This window comes from Lepidochelys kempii, chromosome 6, assembly GCF_965140285.1.
Source record: "Lepidochelys kempii isolate rLepKem1 chromosome 6, rLepKem1.hap1, whole genome shotgun sequence".
Lineage (NCBI taxonomy): Eukaryota > Metazoa > Chordata > Testudines > Cheloniidae > Lepidochelys > Lepidochelys kempii.
Genome location: NC_136385.1, coordinates 128,211,539 through 128,232,851, shown reverse-complemented (window position 1 = coordinate 128,232,851; position 21,313 = coordinate 128,211,539). Strand labels below are relative to the sequence as shown.

Below are 21,313 nucleotides of genomic sequence, written 5' to 3'. Positions count from 1 at the left end.
AAGACATGTCAAAAATAGAAGCCAAGCCAAAATGTAAGGAGAAACAAATCATGATTAAAAATGACAGTGCATCAAGTGGGGACATAATTCATCTGTTACAGATCAGGTCTAATAAGAACATTTAAGAAAATGTGTAAAACAAATGCACACTAAATTCTAGGTTGTTCTGTGATACTACATCAAGGCACTGATGTGACTGTATCAGGCCACTACACTTTCATTAAATTTATATGAATATATTTAAATATAAATTATTAATATTAACATACCAAATTTATATTGATCTATGTACAGATACCTGCAATCACTCAAACACAATGCATACAGCTAAACAATCTTGAAAAAACTTTTATGGCCTATATAAGCTTCCTCCCGGGCCTGGCAGTAGAAGCATTAATTCACAAGGGGAACAAATATTTGATAATGGGCTCTTCAATCTAGCAGAGAAGGGTATAGCGTGGACCAATGGCTGGAAGTTAAAGCTAGACAAATTTAGACTGGAAATACATTTTTAACAGTGAGGGTAATTAACCACTGGAACAATTTACTAAGGGTCATGGTGGATTCTGTGTCACTGGCAATTTTAAAATCAAGATGGGATGTTTTCCTAAAAGATCTGCTCTAGGAATTCTTTTGGGGAAGTGCTATGAACTGTGTCACAAAGGAGGTCAGACTAGATGATCAGAGTGGACCTCTCTGGCCCTTGGAACCTATGTGCCACCAGCCTTCAGGAAACCCATCCTGGACTATCTTCGTATCATCATGTGACTTGGATTACACACAGAATCCTATGTCTAAAGGCCTGATCCTGCAATCCGTCTGCACTCAAAATTAAGATCGACCTTGGGCAGCTGTTCCAGATGCAGAATTCTCTTTTGTCAGGACAGGAGGGAAAACCCCTTGTTTCAAATCATCTACACTTGAAGGATGAATATAATAGAGAAGAATGACAAATTCATTATTATTTACATGCGCACATGCATGTAGGTCATTCCTCCTTAACTCAGAACTCTTCTTGTCCTCAATCGTATCTATTTTCTGAGTAAGTAGGATGTATACCGAGGATGACTGGGAAGTTCAGAGCCATTAAAGATGGCACCAAACTGCAATGCATCAGGGGAATGATTAGACATTGCAGCTCAATTCTTAGAAGCCCTTTTCATCCCTCCCCAGTAAAGCTGAATGTTGGCTTGATAGTTATTTTAATAGCGGAACACTGTCCTGAACTTGGCACTGCAATCTCAGAGACCAAAAGCAGGAAAAATTCAATATCCTTCTCCTGCTCAAACTGGGCCCTTGGCATTACTCAGAACAATATTGTATCATCAAACACCTAACCTTTCAGGGAGAAAACAGTGGGAGGCGACGGGTGCATTTAACCTAGTCTTTACAAGTTTGATTTTATAAGCTTCCAGCCCTACAATCTATGAAAATTTCTTGTGTAAAGCATTCTTAAAGTAAAACTTCCTATATGAAAAAGGGAAACAGAAATACAGGAAACAGCACATTATTCTCTTATTCAGAATAATGTTACCGATCTGCATGGAGCACACAGGAAAATATCCTTTAACAAGTGAACGTTTTGTGTATTTTCCCCATTATTTACAGTGGCTTTTTTTTTAAAAAAACATATACATACCTGACAATGACATTAAAGTATTATTGATAACATACAGCCAGGTACATTTTCGGGGAAATAACTAAAGGAAGAAGAAGAAGAAAATGTTTCTATGTAACAGAGAGAAACTGAATTAAAAAATAAATATACATGAGTTAATAATGCTGGGTCCCTCAATCCATTTCCTTGGGCCCTGTTCATGCCCTGCTAAATTGACTCTTGATGAAGTCTTACGATGATGCTGACTTTCTCCATGTCAGGTTCATTCTTCTGTATCCTAGCTGTATCCCTTCCCCTGTCTTTCTAGAACAGTTTCCCGCACTGTTACACGACCAGCACTCAATGAGGGGCTTCCGTCTTTAATTCTCCTCCTTTAATGTGGCTGATTCAGAGATCCCACTTCCAATACCTGCCTCTATCCTTGTAGCTCCCCTCCACCCTTCCGTGTTTCTTTTCATTCTCATTTCCTACTCTGTCTTGCCGCCCCCTGTGCTTTTAAGCATGTTCTTGTATCCACTAACCCGAGAAAGCCTTCCCTCTGTTCTGACTCTATCGACTTCAAGTTCCTCATTCTTACCATCAGATCCTACATACTCTTCCTCTCATATCCTTCTGCTTGCCCAGCGCCCCCAAATCATCTGGCCAGATTGCCGCTTTGTGCCTTCTCTCATACTGCCCCCACGGAAAAGACGGTTACTCACCTTTGTAACTGTTGTTCTTCGAGAGGTGTTGCTCATATCGATTCCAATTAGGTGTGTGCGCGCCACGTGCACGACCGTCGGAAGATTTTTTTACCCCAGCAACACTCGGTGGAGTGGCGCCTTCATGGCACCGGGTATATGCCCCAGCCGACTCAGCGCCCCCTCAGTTCCTTCTTGCCAGCTACTCCGACAGAGGGGAAGGAGGGCGGGTTTGGAATGGATATAAGCAACACATCTCGAAGAACAACACTGACAAAGGTGAGTAACCGTCTTTTCTTTGCGTGCTTGCTCATATCGATTCCAATTAGGTGACTCCGAAGCCTTACTTAGGCGGTGGGGTCGGAGTGAGATGTCGCGGAGCGAAGGACCGCTGAACCAAATGCAGCATCACCCTGGACTCCTGAATTATTGCATAGTGGGTGGTGAAGGTATGCACCGATGACCAAGTCGCTGCCCTACATATCTCCTGTATGGGTACGTGTCTGAGCCCACGTGGTGTGGGCAGTAAGGTGCGTAGTTGGGACACCAGCCAAGTCATAACTTGCACGGATGCATTATGTGATCCAGGACGAGATGCGCTGGGAGGAGACCAGAAGGCCCTTCGTCTGGTCTGCCACAGCAACAAACAGCTGCGACGTTTTCGTGAAAGGTTTCGTTCACTCGATGTAGAAGGGGAGGGCCCTGCGAACGTCCAGAGAATGCACCTGTTCCTGTTGAGAGGCGTGCGGCTTTGGGTAGAAGACGGGGAGGAAGATGTCCTGGTTGAGATGGAAGGCAGACACGACCTTAGGGAGGAAGGCCAGGTGGGGTCGCAGCTGTACTTTGTCCTTATGGAACACCGTATACGGTGGTTCCGATGTGAGTAGCCTGAGTTCAGACACATGCCTCGCCGAAGTGATAGCTACGAGGAAGGCTGTCTTCCAGGAAAGGTACAGGAGCAAGCAGGTGGCCATTGGTTCGAATGGGGCAGCCATGAGTTTGGGGAGGACCAGGTTAAGATCCCACGTAGGGGCTGGTTGTCGAATTTGTGGGAACAGGAGCTCCAACCCCTTGAGAAATCTGCCGACCATGGGATTGGAGAAGACTGAACACCAGTGTTCACCGGGGTGGAAAGCTGAAATAGCTGCCAGGTGCACTCTGATGGATGATATTGCCAAGCCCTGCTGTTTTAAGGACAGGAGGTAGTCCAAGATGATAGGTACTGACACCTCTAGCGGGGCTGTATGACTGAGCGCACCAGCAGGAAAAACGCTTCCACTTGGCTAAGTATGTGGACCTGGTAGAGGGCTTCCTGCTACCCAAAAGGACCTGCTGTACCAAGCAAGAGCAGCACAGCTCAGATTGAGTTAGCCATGCAGCATCCACGCTGTGAGGTGGAGAGATTGCAGGTCGGGATGACAGAGTCGTCTGTGGTCCTGAGTGATCAGGTCTGGCCACAGAGGGAGTGGAATTGGAGTGTCCACCGACAGCTCTAGGAGAGTGGTATACCAATGCTGCCTGGGCCACGCCGGGGTGACCAAAATCAGATGGGCCCTGTCCCTGCGCAGCTTGAGCAGGACCCTGTGGACTAGCGGGAATGGAGGGAAGGCGTAGCACAGGTGATCCTTCCACTGTATGGGGAAGGCATCTGACAGGGAACCCAGAGAGCGTCCTTGTAGAGAGCAGAACACTTGGCATTTCCGATTCTCGCGAGAGGCGAATAGGTCTATCAGGGGAAAGCCCCACTTCAGGAAGACAGAGTGGATGATGTCCGGGCGAACCGACCACTCGTGAGTCTGAAATGATCTGCTGAAGTAGTCCGCTAAGGTGTTCTGGACTCCTGAGAGAAACGATGCCACCAGATGGATTGAGTGGGCTATACAGAATTCCCACAGACGAGTGGCCTCCTGACTGAGGGGGGACGACAGGGCTCCCCCTTGCTTGTTAATGTAAAACATGGCCGTTGTGTTGTCTGTGAGGACTGCAACACAATGGCCTTGAATGCGCTCTTGGAATGCCTGACACACCAGGTGCACAGCTCTGAGTTCCCGTATGTTGATGTGCAGGGATGACTCTCCTGCCGACCATAGCCCGTCTACGGAGGACCCCGAGATGGGCTCCCCATACCAGGGATGACGCATCCGTGACTAGGGACACGGAGGGCTGCGGGGCGTGAAATGGCACCCCCTTGCACACTGATTTGGGGTCCAGCCACCAGTCTAGGGAGGCTAATATCCCTGATGGGACGGTAACCACTGTGCTCAAGCTGTCCCGACCTGGGCGGTATACTGTTGATAGCCAGGCTTGGAATGGATGTAGCCGCAGCCTGGCGTGCATGGTAACATACGTGCCAGAGGCCATATGTCCCAGGAGGCATAGGCATGTTTTCATGGTCGAGGTTGGGAAGTTTTGCAGGTTGTGGACGATGTTCACCTGGCATTGGAAGCATGCTTCCGGCAGAAGTGCTCGGGCTAGGCCTGAGTCTAAGACTGCGCCTATGATTTCTATCCTCTGGGTTGGTACCAGAGTAGATTTTGTGACACTGAGCAGGAGGCCCAGTAGATTGACCATGTTCATGGTGAGCTGGACATGAGACTGCACCTGATCCCTGGAGCAGCCCCGAATAAGTCAGTCGTCAAGGTGTGGGAACACTTGGATCCGTTGTTGACGAAGGGAGGGCAGCCACAACAGCCATGCACTTGGTAAACACCCTGGGAGCTGTAGATAGGCCAAAAGGAAGGACGGTGAATTGAAAGTGCTGTTGATTGACCACAAAGCGAAGGAAGCATCTGTGCGCTGGGTAGATCGCAATGTGGAAGTACGCGTCCTTCATGTCGAGGGTGGCGTACCAGTCTCCAGGATCTAAGGAAGGAATAACGGTCCCTAGAGAGACCATACGGAACTTCAACTTTACCATGAATTTGTTGAGTCCGTGTAGGTCCAGGATGGGCTGAAGCCTGCCCTTGGCCTTGGAGATTATGAAGTAGCGAGAGTAAAAACCTCTGTCCCTTGACTCTTTTGGAACCTCCTCTATCTCCCCCACAGCTAGGAATGATTGGACCTCCTGTAGAAGGAGGTGCTCGTGAGAAGGGTCCCTGAAGAGGGACGGGGTAGGAGGGTGGGGGGAAAAGCAAATAGAGGGGAGTAAGCCCTTTTCACCGTGCGAAGGATCCAATGGTCTGATGTTATGTGAGACCACGCACAAAGGAAATGGGAGAGACTATCTTGGAAACGCAGGGAAGGATCCTGAATGGAGACTGATGCTCCATCCTTGGGCACACCTTGCTTAGTTCTGCTTAGGCCTAGCCGATGGCTTGCGAGGGCCCTGGCCTTGGCTGGCTTGGTGGCCAGTTTGTCTGCTTCTACCACCTCGGCCACGTCTTCTAAAGAAGTCCTGCCTTGGCCGAGGGGGAGGGTAGGACCTCTGAGGCTGAGGTCTGAAGGGCCTTCTCTGCGTTACTGGGGTATGCATTCCCAAAGAGCGCATAATAGTTCTCGAGTCCTTCAGACTCTGCAGCCTTGAGTCTGTTTTGTCTGAGAACAGGCCCTGGCCATCAAAGGGTAGGTCCTGGAGGGTCTGCTGCAACCCTGGTGGTAAGCCAGAGACCTGCAGCCACGAGATGTGGCGCATGGCTATGCCTGAGGCCAGGGTCCTAGCTGCCGAGTCCGCCACGTCCAGAGAGGCTTGCAGGAAGGTTCTGGCCACCTTCTTGCCCTCCTCCACTAGAGCCCCAAATTCCAATCTGGACTCCTGTGGAACCAACTCTTTGAATTTCTCCATAGAGTGCCATGAATTATAATCGTATCTGCTCAGGAGTGTCTACTGGTTGGCCACCCTGAGCTGCAAGCCTCCGGCTGAGTACACCTTGCACCCAAACAAGTCTAGGCGTCTAGCATCCTTTGATTTGGGCGCTGGGGCCTGTTGACTGTGCCGTTCCTTCTCGATGACCAAAGCCACAACGAGGGAACATGGTTGGGGGTGCGTGTAGAGTTACTCATACTCCTTTGAGAGGACAAAGTACTTTCTTTCCACCCCCGTAGCCATAGATGGAATAGAGGCTGGCGATTGCCAGATTGTCTTGGCATTGGCCTGTATAGTCCGTATGACTGGGAGGGCCACCCTGGACGGTGCCTCCACGGACAGAATGTCGACAACCGGGTCCTCTATCTCTACCACCTCCTCTACCTGGAGGGTCATATTGTACGCCATCCTGCAGAGCAGCTCCTGGTGGGCGTGGAGGTCCATAGGAGGAGGGCCCGAAACCACAGTCCCTGCCACTGCCTCATCAGGTGAGGACGAGGAAGATACCCCCGGGACTAAAGGGATCCTGGCTGGGGTCCTCATGTGGAGGAACTTGTTGCCCAAGGTCTACCACACTAGGGGCGTGGGCCTGTGTTGGTGCTGGAGCAGTCCCCTCAGAACCTCCGGGGGCGGGGGGAGACGGGGAGGGACGACACACACAAGCCTCCGGTACTTGGGGCGCAGAAGGGAGGGAATGGGAAGCCTCTGAAGGAACCCCTTGGACCTGATGGTATGCCCAGGGGGTCCAAAAAGACCACTGTGGAGGTCCTTGGCCCAGGTCCTGGCCTTCATCCAGCCACTGTCCTGCACCATCCTCGCCCTGGTCCTGGGTGTGGTGGCCACCTGGTGAGCGTGACAATGTGGAGGCAGAGCGAGATGGCCAAGGCAGCGCTGAACGTGTCGGCGCAGAGCCCCCCGGTGCTGTATCGTGCCATGCACCGGTGGCGAGATGTAGAATGGTACCGAGATGTCGATCGGTGCCTGCGGTCATATTGGTACTGGGAGCCTGATCTGGATCTTGACGGTGACCTTCGACAAGACCAGCGCCGGGATAGGCTCCGGGTCGAGGGCCACTCTGACCGGTACCAGCTGATCGATACCAGCCGTACCACAATTCGGATCTTCGCAAGCTGGAGCGGCGTCATGAGTACGACCAACGCTGAGAACAGGATTGGTGCCGGGACTGCGAGCGACGCTATGAAAGGTGCCGGGACCAAGATCGGGACCAATGCTGCCCTGCTTCACTTGGCGACAGCGGTCATATCAGGGACGGTTTTCCCTTCGACGGCACTGCCCGCACTGGAGGTGCCGCTGGCTGCGGGGGAGTCAGCTCTGTGAGTGCGATCAAGTCCCGCGCTGTAGAGAAGGTCTCCGGTGTGGAGAGCTGCCTTAGCTCGATTGCAGTGTGCACCGGGGAGCTAACATGCACCGGACTCGATGGCCCTTGCAGCGCCAGACTTGACGGTGCAGGAGCTGTTACATGTCCTGTGCGCTCCAGCAATGGACGCGGCTCCGGCTGAGGTGCGGGAAGTGTCGGTGGCTGTCGAACTGACAAAGAAGAAGCAGTCGGCACCTGCTTGGGCTGCTTCTTCTTCTGGCCTGGAGACAGGGACTGGTGCCGTCATGGTGGAGGTGCCGGGGGGGCCTGACGCCACGAGTCTTTAGCGGAGTCCAAACGTGGTGCTGGACCAGTCAGTGCTGCAGGGGCACTCCGTACCGAAGACAATGCCGAGTCCCGGTGCGCAGAGGAAGGGACCGGGCTAAGTGCCGCCTCCATAAGGAGCTGCTTGAGTCTAAAGTCCTGCTCCTTTTTGGTCCTCGGCTTGAAGGCTTTGCAAATGTGGCAATTGTCCGCTTGGTGGGATTCCCCCAGACACCTTAGGCAAGAGTCGTGGGGGTCTCCCGTCGGCATTGGCTTCAGGCAAGCCGAGCAGGGTTTGAAGCCCGGAAACCCCGGCATGGGCCCCGGTACCAGGACGGGGGAGAGGGAAGAAGACCCCACTCCACCCTACTCACTACACTAACTATAAACAACAGGTACTAAGAGAAAAGCTATGGAGAGTGGAGATCAGCTACGCTGCGCTCCACAGTTCCAATGACTGTCACAGGCAGGAAGAAGGAACTGAGGGGGCGCTAGGTCGGCTGGGGCATATATCCGGCGCCATGAAGGCGCCACTCCAGGGGGCGCCTCAGCCAACCCACCGAGTGCTGCTGGGATAAAACAAATCTTCCGACGATCGTGCACGCGGCACGCACACACCTAATTGGAATCGATGTGAGGAAGCACTTGAAGAAAAACAGCCTCTCTTTTCTGGTCTGCTGAATACCCTCTCTACCTTACCTCCTTCTGACCCACTCAGTGCTAGAATCCTTCCTGTGCTCTCCTCATCAAAGCCCCACATTCTCCTTTTTCTCTACTATCAGCCTGTGGTGTGTTTTGTGCCTCTGGGACAGAGCTTGCGTCCTTGCTACGTTTGGAAAGTGCTCTACAAACCAACAGCTCCACATGACAACAGTGCTAACACCATCTAGATCAACTGTACTCCAGACAGAGGGTTCTTACCTTTTCCTCCCTCTTCTGACAGTAACAGTAGCAAAGCCTAAAAATACCTTACAGTAAGTCTGGCAAAAACTGTCTCCCTCTTAAGGTCTGGAGTTTATTCCCCTCTAGATAACTTCAGAAAAGCCTAATATCGGGCCTAAACGTATAGCTCCATGAGGCCCCGGCTGAGGGTACAGCAAATCAAAGAAATAAAAAGGACTATTAACATCTTCCTTCCTGATTATTTTTAAGTTAGAGGGGACCAGTGACCTAGGGACGTTTGCGTGACCAATGGGGTGCTTAGTGACAGTAAGCAGTGGGACAAAGCCAGAGCACAAAAGGAGATGGGGTTTGGAAGGAGAGAGGCAGCCAAGCAGTGGAGAAGCAAGAAGGGGAGCTAAAATAGCAAGGAGACTAGAGGAGGAGCAGCTGGCCAGCCCATAAATATTTACCCGCTGAAGTTGTGCCAGCCAGACTAACCAGCAGCAGGGCTGCAACTGCATACTGGTCATGCACAGCAGAGGAGAGGTGTGCCATCTAGTGGAATCAAGACGGAGAAGGAAAAGGCAGGCTGGGTAGCAAAGGAGAGGAGGCAAGCCAGAGCAGGGGGATGCAGAGACAGTTCTGAGAGAAGAGGGTTTAGTACAGGTGGAGGGCTCCATGCTATCCTTTGATCTGAGCATCCCATCAGCAGTGTCAAAAATATTGCCCTGAAAGTCAGGGATTTCTGATGTTAGAACCAATGGGGCTTGACTTGATGTGGCCCTGCTTACACAACAAAGCAGAGCATCCCTATCAACCCCCACTAAAAATTACACGGTTCCAGTGTTTCGTAGTATCTGTCAACTATATTCTGCCTGTATGAGACATTGATAATTACCTGTTCCATTGTTGCTTCATGAAGCTCATTCAGATTCAACGTATAAATACCATCTTCAGTTCCAAAGATAATATACTGATCTAAAAAATGAGAGAAACTGGTTTAATCCAAAAGTACAATACTGCTTCTGTAGCAGGATTTAAAATACAAAGGGGAAAGCGAACCTACCTTTAGTATCAGGATGTATCCATGATGTTGCACAGTTAATCTTCAAAGGGCAACCATCAAAAACTTTTGAAAAACATGCTCCCATCTAAAAGAAACCCAAATTTAAACCAGAAACAAGTTTGCAATGTAAAGAGTTTATTTTTGAGTCTCCTATTTAATTAAATGTCAGACACATGAACACATTAGTCTTCCTTTCTTCAATCACACAAACCTGTTTTAATATCACTTGATGCAAAAAAAACCCTTCATCTTCCCCAAGAACACTACAATACATCCTCTAAAACTTCTTTTTTTCGGCTGAATTTCTACAGAACACCATAGATACAAATCCAGAACAACATGAAAGATTTTTAGTGGCTGTTACACTGACAGCAACACTGAATTCTTCTGGTAATAAACAAATTACTAACAGTATAAAGGCAAAGTAAGCAGATGGATAAATAAAATTGTGCTCCCAGTTATTCCTATTTTAAATGGTTTCAGAGTAACAGCCGTGTTAGTCTGTATTCGCAAAAAGAAAAGGAGGACTTGTGGCACCTTAGAGACTAACCAATTTATTTGAGCATGAGCTTTCGTGAGCTACAGTTCACTTCATCGGATGCATACCGTGGAAACTGCAGCAGACTTTATATACACACAGAGAATATGAAACAATACCTCCTCCCACCCCACTGTCCTGCTGGTAATAGCTTATCTAAAGTGATCATCAGGTTGGGCCATTTCCAGCACAAATCCAGGTTTTCTCACCCTCCACCCCCACACACAAATTCACTCTCCTGCTGGTGATAGCCCATCCAAAGTGACAACTCTTTACACAATGTGCATGATAATCAAGTTGGGCCATTTCCTGCACAAATCCAGGTTCTCTCACCCCCTCACACCCCTTCCAAAAACCACACACACAAACTCACTATCCTGCTGGTAATAGCTCATCCAAAGTGACCACTCTCCCTACAATGTGCATGATAATCAAGGTGGGCCATTTCCAGCACAAATCCAGGTTTTCTCACTCCCCCCCCCCACCCCCATACACACACAAACTCACACTCCTGCTGGTAATAGCTCATCCAAACTGACCACTCTCCAAGTTTAAATTCAAGTTAAACCAGAACATCTGGGGGGGGGGGGTAGGAAAAAACAAGGGGAAATAGGCTACCTTGCATAATGACTTAGCCACTCCCAGTCTCTATTTAAGCCTAAATTAATAGTATCCAATTTGCAAATGAATTCCAATTCAGCAGTTTCTCGCTGGAGTCTGGATTTGAAGTTTTTTTGTTTTAAGATAGCGACCTTCATGTCTGTGATTGCGTGACCAGAGAGATTGAAGTGTTCTCCGACTGGTTTATGAATGTTATAATTCTTGACATCTGATTTTAAATGAGATTTCTTACCAGCACCTTTGGAGTTGGCGGTAGACCATTGATTGCTGGCTTCTGTGGGGAAAGAGATAAGTTGTAAAGTGATTCACACTAGTTTTAAAACTCTACACCAGACATTCATGTGCATGTAACTATACAAGTGAAGTCACATCACTGACCAATATTTAACAGCTACAGTGTCAAATACTTACTGGAAAGTCTCTTTTGTCTTTTTTACGTGGCAGCTGGGGGACTTGTCCAGAACCTTCTACATTTTCCTCTGTGAGTTTCAGCATACTATCCCCATTTCCTAAAACAAATCCCACATGCACTTTAATGCATATCTGATAACCAAATTAAGTACAAATAATTTTGCTGCCTACATGCCCTGTTCTCTTCTCTGCAACATAGATAATTAATCCTAAAGAAGAGGGAGGCACTGCTCTGAAGTTAATATAAGCCAGCTGAACCTTTTCAGAGGGAGTTGCGGAAAAGGGGCCAGTCCAGCTGCCCAGTGCTTAGGGCTCCTCACTATTGAGAGAAACCCGTGTTTGTTGTCATTGCAACCCACTCAGACTGACAGATGGGAGCACACTGGGCCAACATAGCGATGGTACTGATTGGCTGCAAAAGAGATTCCACTCAGCATCCCTGTGCTAGCAGGAAGTTCTCTGACCTAGGCCTTTAGGGTACAAACCTCCAGGACACACAGAAAGCCCAGCACATGTAAGAAGGAAAGTCACACTTCAGGAATTACCTCTATTACAATCATGTTTTGCTTAAAGTCAAGTTAGCTCCAAAATGTATTTCTTTTTACAGGAAAAAAGAAACTTTCTGAAAACGTAAATTTAGAGAGACAAGGTGAATGAGGTAATATCTTTTATTGGACCAACTTCTCTTGGCAGAAGGTGTAAGCTAAAGAGTAACTCTGTGCCGCTCAAAAGCTTGTATCTTCCATCAACAGAAGTTGGTCCAGTAAAAGATATTACCTCACCCACCTTGTGTCTCTAATGTCCTGGGACCGACACAGTTACAACAATACTGCAAACAATATAATTTAGGTTATTTACCCAAGTCACTGTATCGAGCTGTAAGCAGTCCAGGGCTGCTGAGACTGCTAGTCATACCAATGGGGGGCAGCTCAGCTTGAGGCCCACAAGCTGGAATACTCTGTCTCCTATGAGCTGGCAGCGCTCTACTCTGTGAATCTGGAAAGTGTTTTATTGTCTGAGACTTCTCATCATCCGCAAGGCTTTCTTCAGGGTAATTGTTTATCCTTGGCTGTAATAAATAAAATAGGTGGGGCTTTATAAAATAAGGTGAATGATGATTTTTCAGAGGCATAAAATTATTACATGCTAGCTTTTATGTAGAAAATGTATCATTGTTCTAACAAAGAACATTGACAGCAGGATAATCTATTATCAGAATTATTCTTTTCTTGATTGATTTTGAAAAATAATGGCATAGTGGCAGAAAGAATAATGGTCAACAGGACATAGTACACATATATGACGTCCTTTCAAGAGGGAGACTGCCTAAAAGCCACTTTTACAAACATAACGTATAAGGCCCAGTGACACCCAGTATAACCAAAGTTCAACAGGACTGTACAGGGTGTAGGTCAGCGCAAAATATGGCCCATCGTGTGAAGTCCAATAGCTATGTTTCTCCCCAACTGTTAGTAAATTAGCTCCTAAATTTACGAGCGGCTAGAAAGCATCAGACTGAAGTATTTCACAGAGTGTCATTTATCCACAAACTCTTCTTTAAAACACGGCAGAAATTTACCTTAGGAGGTAGTGGTGGTGGTCCTGCTCGCTTTAGGGTTGACCTAAAACAGAAAGGTGCAGTAGCATCTTGGTTATTTATACAAGCACAAAAAACACAGACAGGTTTGGCTGAAAATATGAAGTTTGTGGAAATAAGATAAGCTATGTGCATAGAACAGATTGTCTTTTCATAGCTTGACACAAAAACGGGTTAAAGCAGACGCACAATACAAGGAGGATCAGAAAAGCAGGTTAATATTTGTTAGTGGTGGTTTTTACTTGAATTATGTTCTTTCATAGTGTAATGTTAAAGACAATTGTGCAGTGAAGAGTACTTGAAATTAGCAGGATTAAACAGATGTTAAGATAGCTATTCCTTTGGGGTGATTACCCACACTCCTTTAACTCTCTTTGTTACTCAAGAAAATCCCTCCCAACAATGAAAATGTTACATTGCTGGATCAGTCAGTAGGTCAGGACACAGAGAAACATCCTCCCAAATTCCTTAAAGTGACAAAAGAAATTGACAGCTGTCTTCTAATAATCATTCTAACACCTACTGAAGGTGTTTGGTTCAAACAACAAAAAACCCATAGCTATTTGACATGGCTTGCCGTTTTTGCTCAAGAATGATTAAGTACTTGAATAGCAGGGATGTCGTAGGGTGGGAGGGAGGTGCATTGGCAGAGCTCTGTAGGGACCCTTGTATATCAGCTGTCTGTCCTAAGCCTGGCTCATCATAGTAATAATATCCTCTCATTCTCAACACACAAAATCCCCCCGAAAAAAAATAAATCAGAAGCTTCCTTGCACACCCCATAATATTTTATTGGGGGGGGGAAGAGAAGAGAGGATAGCTCTTCTATCTATAGAGTGCTTTCAGATGTTCTCTTGGCGCTTGTGTACACAATGAAGGGTGCATTACGTTTAGGAGTGCCACTAGCCCTTCACAGTCATGTGGGATAAATACAACATTTTAAGAAAAGGGATTTTGCCAGAACCGTAACTGCTTAAAGAAAGAGCTATAGAGAATACAAGTGAAAATGAAGGAGGTTCACTCACTCTTCAACATCTTCACTGCCATCGCCAAATTTTGTGAACGGTCCCCTAGGTAAAATGTTCATAAAAATAAGAGGCCCACTCTTAAGTTCTATGAAGATCAATGCAGTCAAAATTTGATTACTGATGCACTTCACTTTGACATTATAGTATCTACCAGCCTATTACAAGTACAAAAGTACCTTGCTCTTATTCACTGTGTTAAGCCCTTTTTTCTTTGTGCACTTTATTTTCCCCATACACTAAGGAATAGTTATTTATGTTCTCTTATGCTTTGGTATCATACACTAGTCTCACATCTCCATCTACTAAGGATATTTAGGCACTGCTGCAATGTCCAATTATGTGTCCTAACAACCAACGGAAAATGGAGAAAGTTAGTGAAAAATGCAGGAATATAGTAAAGAGTCTCACAGATTGTTTTCTTGTTACACCGTTAAATATTTTTTCATCAAACCTACTGCAGGGTCAACAGAAAAGTCAGATTTTTAACCAAACTTTTAGATTTCTGAAAATCAGCAACTTTCTAGCTAATTTTACAGAATAGTAACTTCAGTTTATTTCACAGATATGGTTCTAAATAACACTACATTGTAAACATTCAGTTGCTCAAAATCCATCAACACTAATGCTGCTCATGCGCTCAGGGAGAGAACTATTTTGGTGATGGTCTGTTATGATTAGCTAATCTCAATTATAACAGTGAGCTCAGGGAAGGACAGACCTTTTTTCTGGAGGTGGAAGTGAGAGTCACAACTTGCCTGTCACAATTTTATTTTTTTAATCATCAGATACAGATTTCTGCAAGGCTAGGGGAACAGGCTGGCAATCAGAATCCATTGGAAAGATACAGTTAGCACAGGGAAATGCTAGAGGTTTGTTTGTTTTTGATAAAACATGGTGGCATCTAAAATTCAGAACAACGATGGACAGACTCCAGTACCATAGGATCCATCTTTCTGTGGACCTAGCTGTCTAACGTCCCCACTAATTAGTACATTCTGTAAGGTTCCATGAAATGCCATGTCAACAGGAAAAAAAGATTACAGGTCCATTTACATAACTACTGAAGAACAAAAGCATATTAATAAAAACATAGCACTCTGTATACTAATCAATTTCCCTTTAAGCTGCTTCTTCTGAGTGGTCCCAGAATAGCTGCTAATGAAACTATGACTGCTGCCCCAGACACTACCGGGAGACGGGGGGGAAGAATCAATTACCCCCAAGTCATTACCAGATGTAAGCACTAAAAAGTTACTCATGCATAAGGCAGAAAATAGTGCACAAAATATTAATTTTAAATAGTTAAATTATAGATTGAGAAAGTATCAAACCAATTCCCATCTTCCATAAGCATAAATGGCATTGGTCTTGTTTACATAAAACTAATCCGAGTCAGCGTATAAATCAGTGTTCTCTCTGGCATGGGCCAAACCACAGAAAAGCAGCCCACCCCCTCTCTCGAGCCAGCCTTTTCTTTACCATTATGGCACTCTCCAGAATTCCCTCGCTCAGAAGGGCTCAGCATTTCCTGTTTACCATTCCGAGAAGGAACTGAATTCCAAGAGAATGGCAGAGAAACTCACTGTCCTGGGACTTTACGACTGACGCCCTTCCAGTCAAAAGCATCACTTCATAAATATGTATACTCATTTATAGCTCGTTACGCTGTTCATAGCTGCTTTTGATGCAGTTTTATATATACAGCCTACATTATACAAAAAGCCACAGCATTAAAGAATCAAATTCATATCCATGGGTAGTTTTGAAGAGGACACAGAAATCCTGGAGATTCCAGCTGCCCACAGAACAGCCTCATCAGTAACATGTAAGGCTTTCCAGCTCTACTAGCCAGTGTCACATAAGCAAAACAAGAAAAGTGGAGGAAAAGGAGTTGTTCCTGTTTCTGGGGAGAGGACGGGCCAGGCCTACAAAACCATCTTGAATTTTCACTATTGAAGGAGCAAAGATGAGAAGAAAACAGAAAATAAATTGAAGGATAAACTGTCACACATTTAAAAACAATGGATTTATTATACTTTGCATGACATGACCGGTTGGATTGCGGAACTGTAATGTTGGAAATGAGCTATATACTAAAGGTTATCTGCAAAATTTAAACACAAAAGCATATTGTGCACTGACTGCCTCCACATAAAGAAAGGAGCAAGGGATTTTTCAGCCTAGCAGTAATTTAAATTTGGTTAAAATACTCTTTCCTGTTTAGCTGGATCATTCAGCGGGTAATACCAAGCCTGCTTACTTCTTGTTATAACTTCAAAAAGATCAGCTTGAAAGCAGTTTAGCAGTGTGCAGTAACAGGAAGCCCTGTGCAGCTACGTGGTCAAATTCAGCCCTGGCTTTAACAGAGTTGTGCTCACTAACTTCAGGGTTATCTTTGACCTAGAGTAAGTTGGGATTTAAAATGCTGGGGAGGTAAAAGCTAAATTGTTAACTGACTATACTGTAGAATACACTGCACCTATAACGGTACATACCATTATACCATACCATACCACAAACACTTAAGTAAACACTTAAGCAATTTTTAAAAGCCAAATATTTGAAAGTCAGTTCCTCCTTTACTTACTTGCAAAGACTGCTCGTCAGCATTCTGCATGTGCCTTGCAACACGTGGTGACATCACAACCACTCACCAGTGCAGGGAGTGTTGCAAGGCAAATGCAGAATCCTGAACTGAATTCTTTGAAAGGCAAGTAAAACAAAAACTGATTTTAGTTATTTTGTTTTAATACGTACTCTACATATACTACACGTTCCCACACTGACTGGGGAGCATAACCGATCCCCCCCAAAAAACGCTGTTTGTCTTTCACAGGGATCAAAACTGCACAGAAGTGATTATCCTTGCCCGGATGAGCTGACCAACCGGATCACAAGAACTGCACTGCAATATTGTATTCAATGTGAAGGCCAAATAATTTTTACCTATACTTTGGCCTGTCTTACTTTATCAAAGGACATAAAAAACAGAATTAATCAGTTCAAGGTTTTGAGGTTTTTCATAAACACAATTCTGGGTTTCTTTTCACATAATCAAAACTATGAAAATGCTACTGAACTGTGTACGTACTTGCTGCTGCTTCCACCATCAACAAAAGGATTCCAGTGTGACGCAAAGTCTGTGCCTGCTGCCACAATCTGAAGATGCAGAAATTTCAGTTCAACAATTATTTATTTAATTGAAAAAAACTATTCTCTAAACATATTTCCAGAGCATCCTGGGGGGCTTGGGAGGTAGAGAACTGCAGAAAATAATCACCCATAAACAGAGGCACTTCAGTTTCAAAGTCCGAATGTTTTTAGTCTGATTATTGAAAAAAAATAAAAAATAAAAAAATTCCAACCTTCCTTTAATTTGGGCTTGAAAACAACACCTGGAAATGGCGAAGCACACAGGTTCAACAGATGAAAAATGACTTAATTAAAGTGTTCTGGTACAAACTTGATAAGGAGAAAGCTTTTCTCCGTGGGTACTGGTGTAACAGACCACTGCTACTCTTGGGGACCATGATCCCCGAATGAGATCACATTGCGACTCACGGAACTACAGCTCTCTGAGGGTTGTTACCCCGCACCCTGGACAGCAGGCATTTCACTGCACTCTTGCTGAGCTCCCAGCCCCATCAATGCCTTTTCACCAATGACTGGTGGAGGAGCTCCTGGTGAATGCTGTTAGTGCAGCACTCATTAAAGTGACCTTAGACATGTTAAAAAAATTAAAATTTTCCTTGGGAATCAAGCCAACCCGCCTCCAATTCTGCAGTTCTTTAAAAAATTATTGTGAGCTGTTGCTGCTTTCTGTAATCGGCTTGGGTCAGTTGCTTCCCCACTAACTTCCCCTTCACGGGTACAGTTAACATCTTGAGTGTAGAGGTTTTTTGTCCAGCGATTAAGCCCCAAAGAGACCAAGCTGGGAAAGGGCGCAAAATTTTGACATGAAAAAGGCCCATCTGGCCAACAGGAAAATGGCTTTAAACATCCGGATCCTGATTTTCATAATGCTGAGCACCTATGTTTCCAACTGGAGTAAGTGGGAGCTGCTGGGACTGAGCACTCAGGAAGAATCAGGCCCATTGCATCCACAGCCGCCCTCTGCTCCAGATGAACGTGAGCTGGCTGGTAGCATTCCATTAATCTGAAGTAAACATAACTGCTGAGAGTTAAAACAAACAGCAAAGTGGCACACAATGGAGGAACGTGGCTGTGCTCTGAGTAACAGAGTAGAAGAAATAATATTGGCTGGTAGAGAGATCTAAGGGAATCAAATTCAGAATCTCTTTTCACATTCCTACACTAATTGGTGCATTTCAATTTGCACATGAAGAAGATCCTCCGCATGAACCATAGAGAGCAATTCATTTTCTTCAGAATGTGGTGACTGTCTGAAAACGGATAGTTGTCTTCTTGTGACTCTTTTTATACTCTGATACATATTACTTAACAGAGTTAAAGTATAAAACAATAAGGACATTATTATAATCACAAACGATGAAAAACCAAGTCCTACCATTTCATCCCGAGCTTCCGTTTCTTTCCGTAAGGGAGGCTCAAACTGCAACTTGTCAACTGCAAAACATCACATTTTCAACTTTACGTGTAACATTCTACTGACATCCTCTTATAGCCAGACTATTAAAGTAAGCAGCATGCTGTAGCATATAAAAAACCAAAATGCACACTGCAATGTTATGTAATGCTTCATTTTAACTTGCCTATAAAATTCTAAACTCTTTGAACCACGAACATTTGTTTTTATGGAAGTCTTCAATGTCTAAATGTTTGCACTTGCAATGTATTTGTTATGAAACAACCTACAGAAAAGAAAACTGAGAAAAGAGCAGTTAGAATCCCCATTTAAAGTAGTCTAAATGATAATTATTTAGTTTGCGTGGGCACTCTCCAAACACAGAGAAAGCCAGTTCCTACTTCAAAGGGCTCCAAAATATCAGCACTTTCCCCCCACTCCAGCTGAAAGTGACCGAATAGCGTGTCAACATTGCATGGAGTGTAAGGACTTGCATTCCTTTTGAGTTTAACATACACCATAGTCAGTACAGCAGATGTGACCATAATATTTATCGTCACATATCTAACAATAATTTAGTTTGCTTGGGCACTTTATTATGGTCACATATCTAATATCTAATAATATCTACTAATTATTTAGTTTGCAAGGGCACTTCTTCCAACACAGAGAAAGCCAGTTCCTGCTTCAACAGGCTCCAATATTTCAGTATTCCCCACCCCGCCCTGCCCCTTTGGAAAGTGACTGAGTAGCGTGTGAATGCTGCATGGAGCGTAAGGACTTGCACTCCTTTTGAGTTTAACCTACACCATATCGTCAGCACATCAGATGTGACCATAACAAGTGGAGCATCCTCCAGTGGTTAGGATGAGGTTTAGCTGACCATCAGTGTGAAAACTAGCACAAAATCAGAGCGGCACCAAATTGCCATCTACTTTTCTATATTTTCCCTCGCCAGTGAGGGCCAAGACATCTGTGTGTAAGAACATGCTCTCCCACTAAAATAATCAACTTGGTCTTCCTGCTTAATGCTTCTATTAAATTATTATTTTTTTAATAGTAGGCATTCAAAGTTTGGCATCATTCCATGGCAGAGAGAGGCTGATTACAGAAGAAACAATACCCTGGTCTTATAGAAATGTTTGCATCCTGCAATGACATGAAATGAAGTAACAGAAAAGTGTGCAAGTTTTAATTTTGATTTTGGCAAAATACCGTGGAGATTTTTTTGTTGGTGTTATTTTTCTTTCAGTGAGCCAATGGTAAACTGGCTCTCTAAGGTTTGCTATAAAAGAGTGACATGGACACAATGTATCAGGAAGAATAAACCAGCACCACAAAATGGGAAAAAGCACATTAGGGACTTACAATTTATCTCTGACGCTGTTCTTTCCGCTCTAGCATTCCTGTTTGTAGAGCGAATGGTGTGGCGAATAACAGAGTGAGGCTGTTAGAAACAGAAACATTATAATTCAGTTATATTGTCTTCACCTTAGATCTCATACCATAATTAAAGGGAAACTATTACAATGGGACACACTCTCTATTGCCTGCACACAAGCCCCTGGTACCTGACAGCAAGCTTAACCTCAACCCTGTGGCAAGGCATCCTGGTTTCTACTGTACTGCTGTGCCGCAGAGTAGAATAATTTTTCAACCCCTCTCTGAAGTGAGAATATAAGTTTACAGAGGGAAAACAGGAGACTATTTTTAAACATCGGCTTTTCAAAACAGGAAAAACACAAATACGTTCTCACCTCAAAATCATCATCATCAGCTTCACTGTAATGTGTATGGTTGTCAGGATTATTTACTTTGTCCAACAGCTCAACTGCTAGAGATCTCGAGAGACCGGGTTGTCCTACAAAACTATGCTAAAAATCACAAAAAAACCAACATTACAGTAGGTTTAATAGGAGGCTTATATTTAATCCTGTACGTCTGGGCTTCAAAAGATTAGCCTAAAGTTTTGCAAAACTTTAAAGAGATTTTCTGAAGAGTGTCTCCTGAGCAAGTAGGCCTCTAAAGCATGCATCTGTTTTGGCCTGACCACATTATGCGTCAGTTGCAATTAGAAATTAAGACCTTAGTTGTGCAAACATTGATGCATTTGCTTAACTTTATGCATGTAAGTAGTTCCATGGAGTTCAAAGGGACTCTTTAGGTGAGTAGAATTAAGCATTTGAGTAACTGTTTTCTGAATCAAGGCCTAATTTTGCCTTATGGGGTGACTAGTAAACAATCTATACAGCTAATTCTACCAAACTGGGGCACACAGTTACAAAATGCCTATCTTTGGACAATTAAAGCTGGACTTATCTTGCAGTGTAGACAGGCATCTTTATAAAATCTTGCCACCAAATAAAACTTTTGTATATTCCATGAGATTCCAATTTCACTTTTGCTGCGTTTGCACAATTAAGCACACTTGTATGATAACAGTGTGAAACATAGCCCCTGTTTGGTGCACTAATGACTTCTTTCTCTGTGAAACAATAGATTTAATGGTGACATTGCAAGTTCTGACTTTTCTTTTTCGACACTTACAGTAAGGAGTCTTTCTGCGGTTGGTCTCTTCTTTGGATTTTTTGTAAGTGCTATTTTGACAAAATTATGGAATGTTGATGACCTTTACACAAAAAGACAAAGAAAAAATTGAATACTTAAAATCAAGTTAAGTTTTTCTGAAAAGGAAAAAATAACGGTCACTTTCAATGTAACTGCTATATAAATGGCAAGACATCTACTAAATTAGAATCCTGGTCAAATATCCCATGGCATTTCAGATTTATACCATTCTGCTGCTGAGTTAACTAGCAGGAGATTACTACTACTGTCCCTTTGGAAAAAACAGTCAAAAGGTCAGATTCCATTTGAAGTCT

General features: G+C 44.7%; 1 protein-coding gene across 6 annotated transcripts in view; it reads right to left on the bottom strand.

The window, feature by feature from the left end:
- MAP4K5 (mitogen-activated protein kinase kinase kinase kinase 5) overlaps positions 1 to 21,313 on the bottom strand; it is an 89,456-nt gene that overhangs the window by 14,099 nt on the left and 54,044 nt on the right. For 5 of the 6 annotated variants that reach the window (XM_073350194.2, XM_073350197.2, XM_073350198.1 and 2 more), the window contains 13 exons: positions 20,979 to 21,060; positions 20,189 to 20,305; positions 19,800 to 19,878; positions 18,414 to 18,472; positions 16,977 to 17,044; positions 13,883 to 13,927; positions 12,840 to 12,882; positions 12,119 to 12,329; positions 11,261 to 11,358; positions 11,082 to 11,123; positions 9,691 to 9,775; positions 9,523 to 9,602; positions 1,640 to 1,700 (listed from right to left, as the gene is read on the bottom strand). In XM_073350194.2, coding sequence (XP_073206295.1) covers positions 1,640 to 1,700; positions 9,523 to 9,602; positions 9,691 to 9,775; positions 11,082 to 11,123; positions 11,261 to 11,358; positions 12,119 to 12,329; positions 12,840 to 12,882; positions 13,883 to 13,927; positions 16,977 to 17,044; positions 18,414 to 18,472; positions 19,800 to 19,878; positions 20,189 to 20,305; positions 20,979 to 21,060 — 1,070 coding nt within the window. The remainder of the gene's footprint in view (positions 1 to 1,639; positions 1,701 to 9,522; positions 9,603 to 9,690; positions 9,776 to 11,081; positions 11,124 to 11,260; positions 11,359 to 12,118; positions 12,330 to 12,839; positions 12,883 to 13,882; positions 13,928 to 16,976; positions 17,045 to 18,413; positions 18,473 to 19,799; positions 19,879 to 20,188; positions 20,306 to 20,978; positions 21,061 to 21,313) is intronic. The other variant, XM_073350196.2, reaches the window with a different exon arrangement.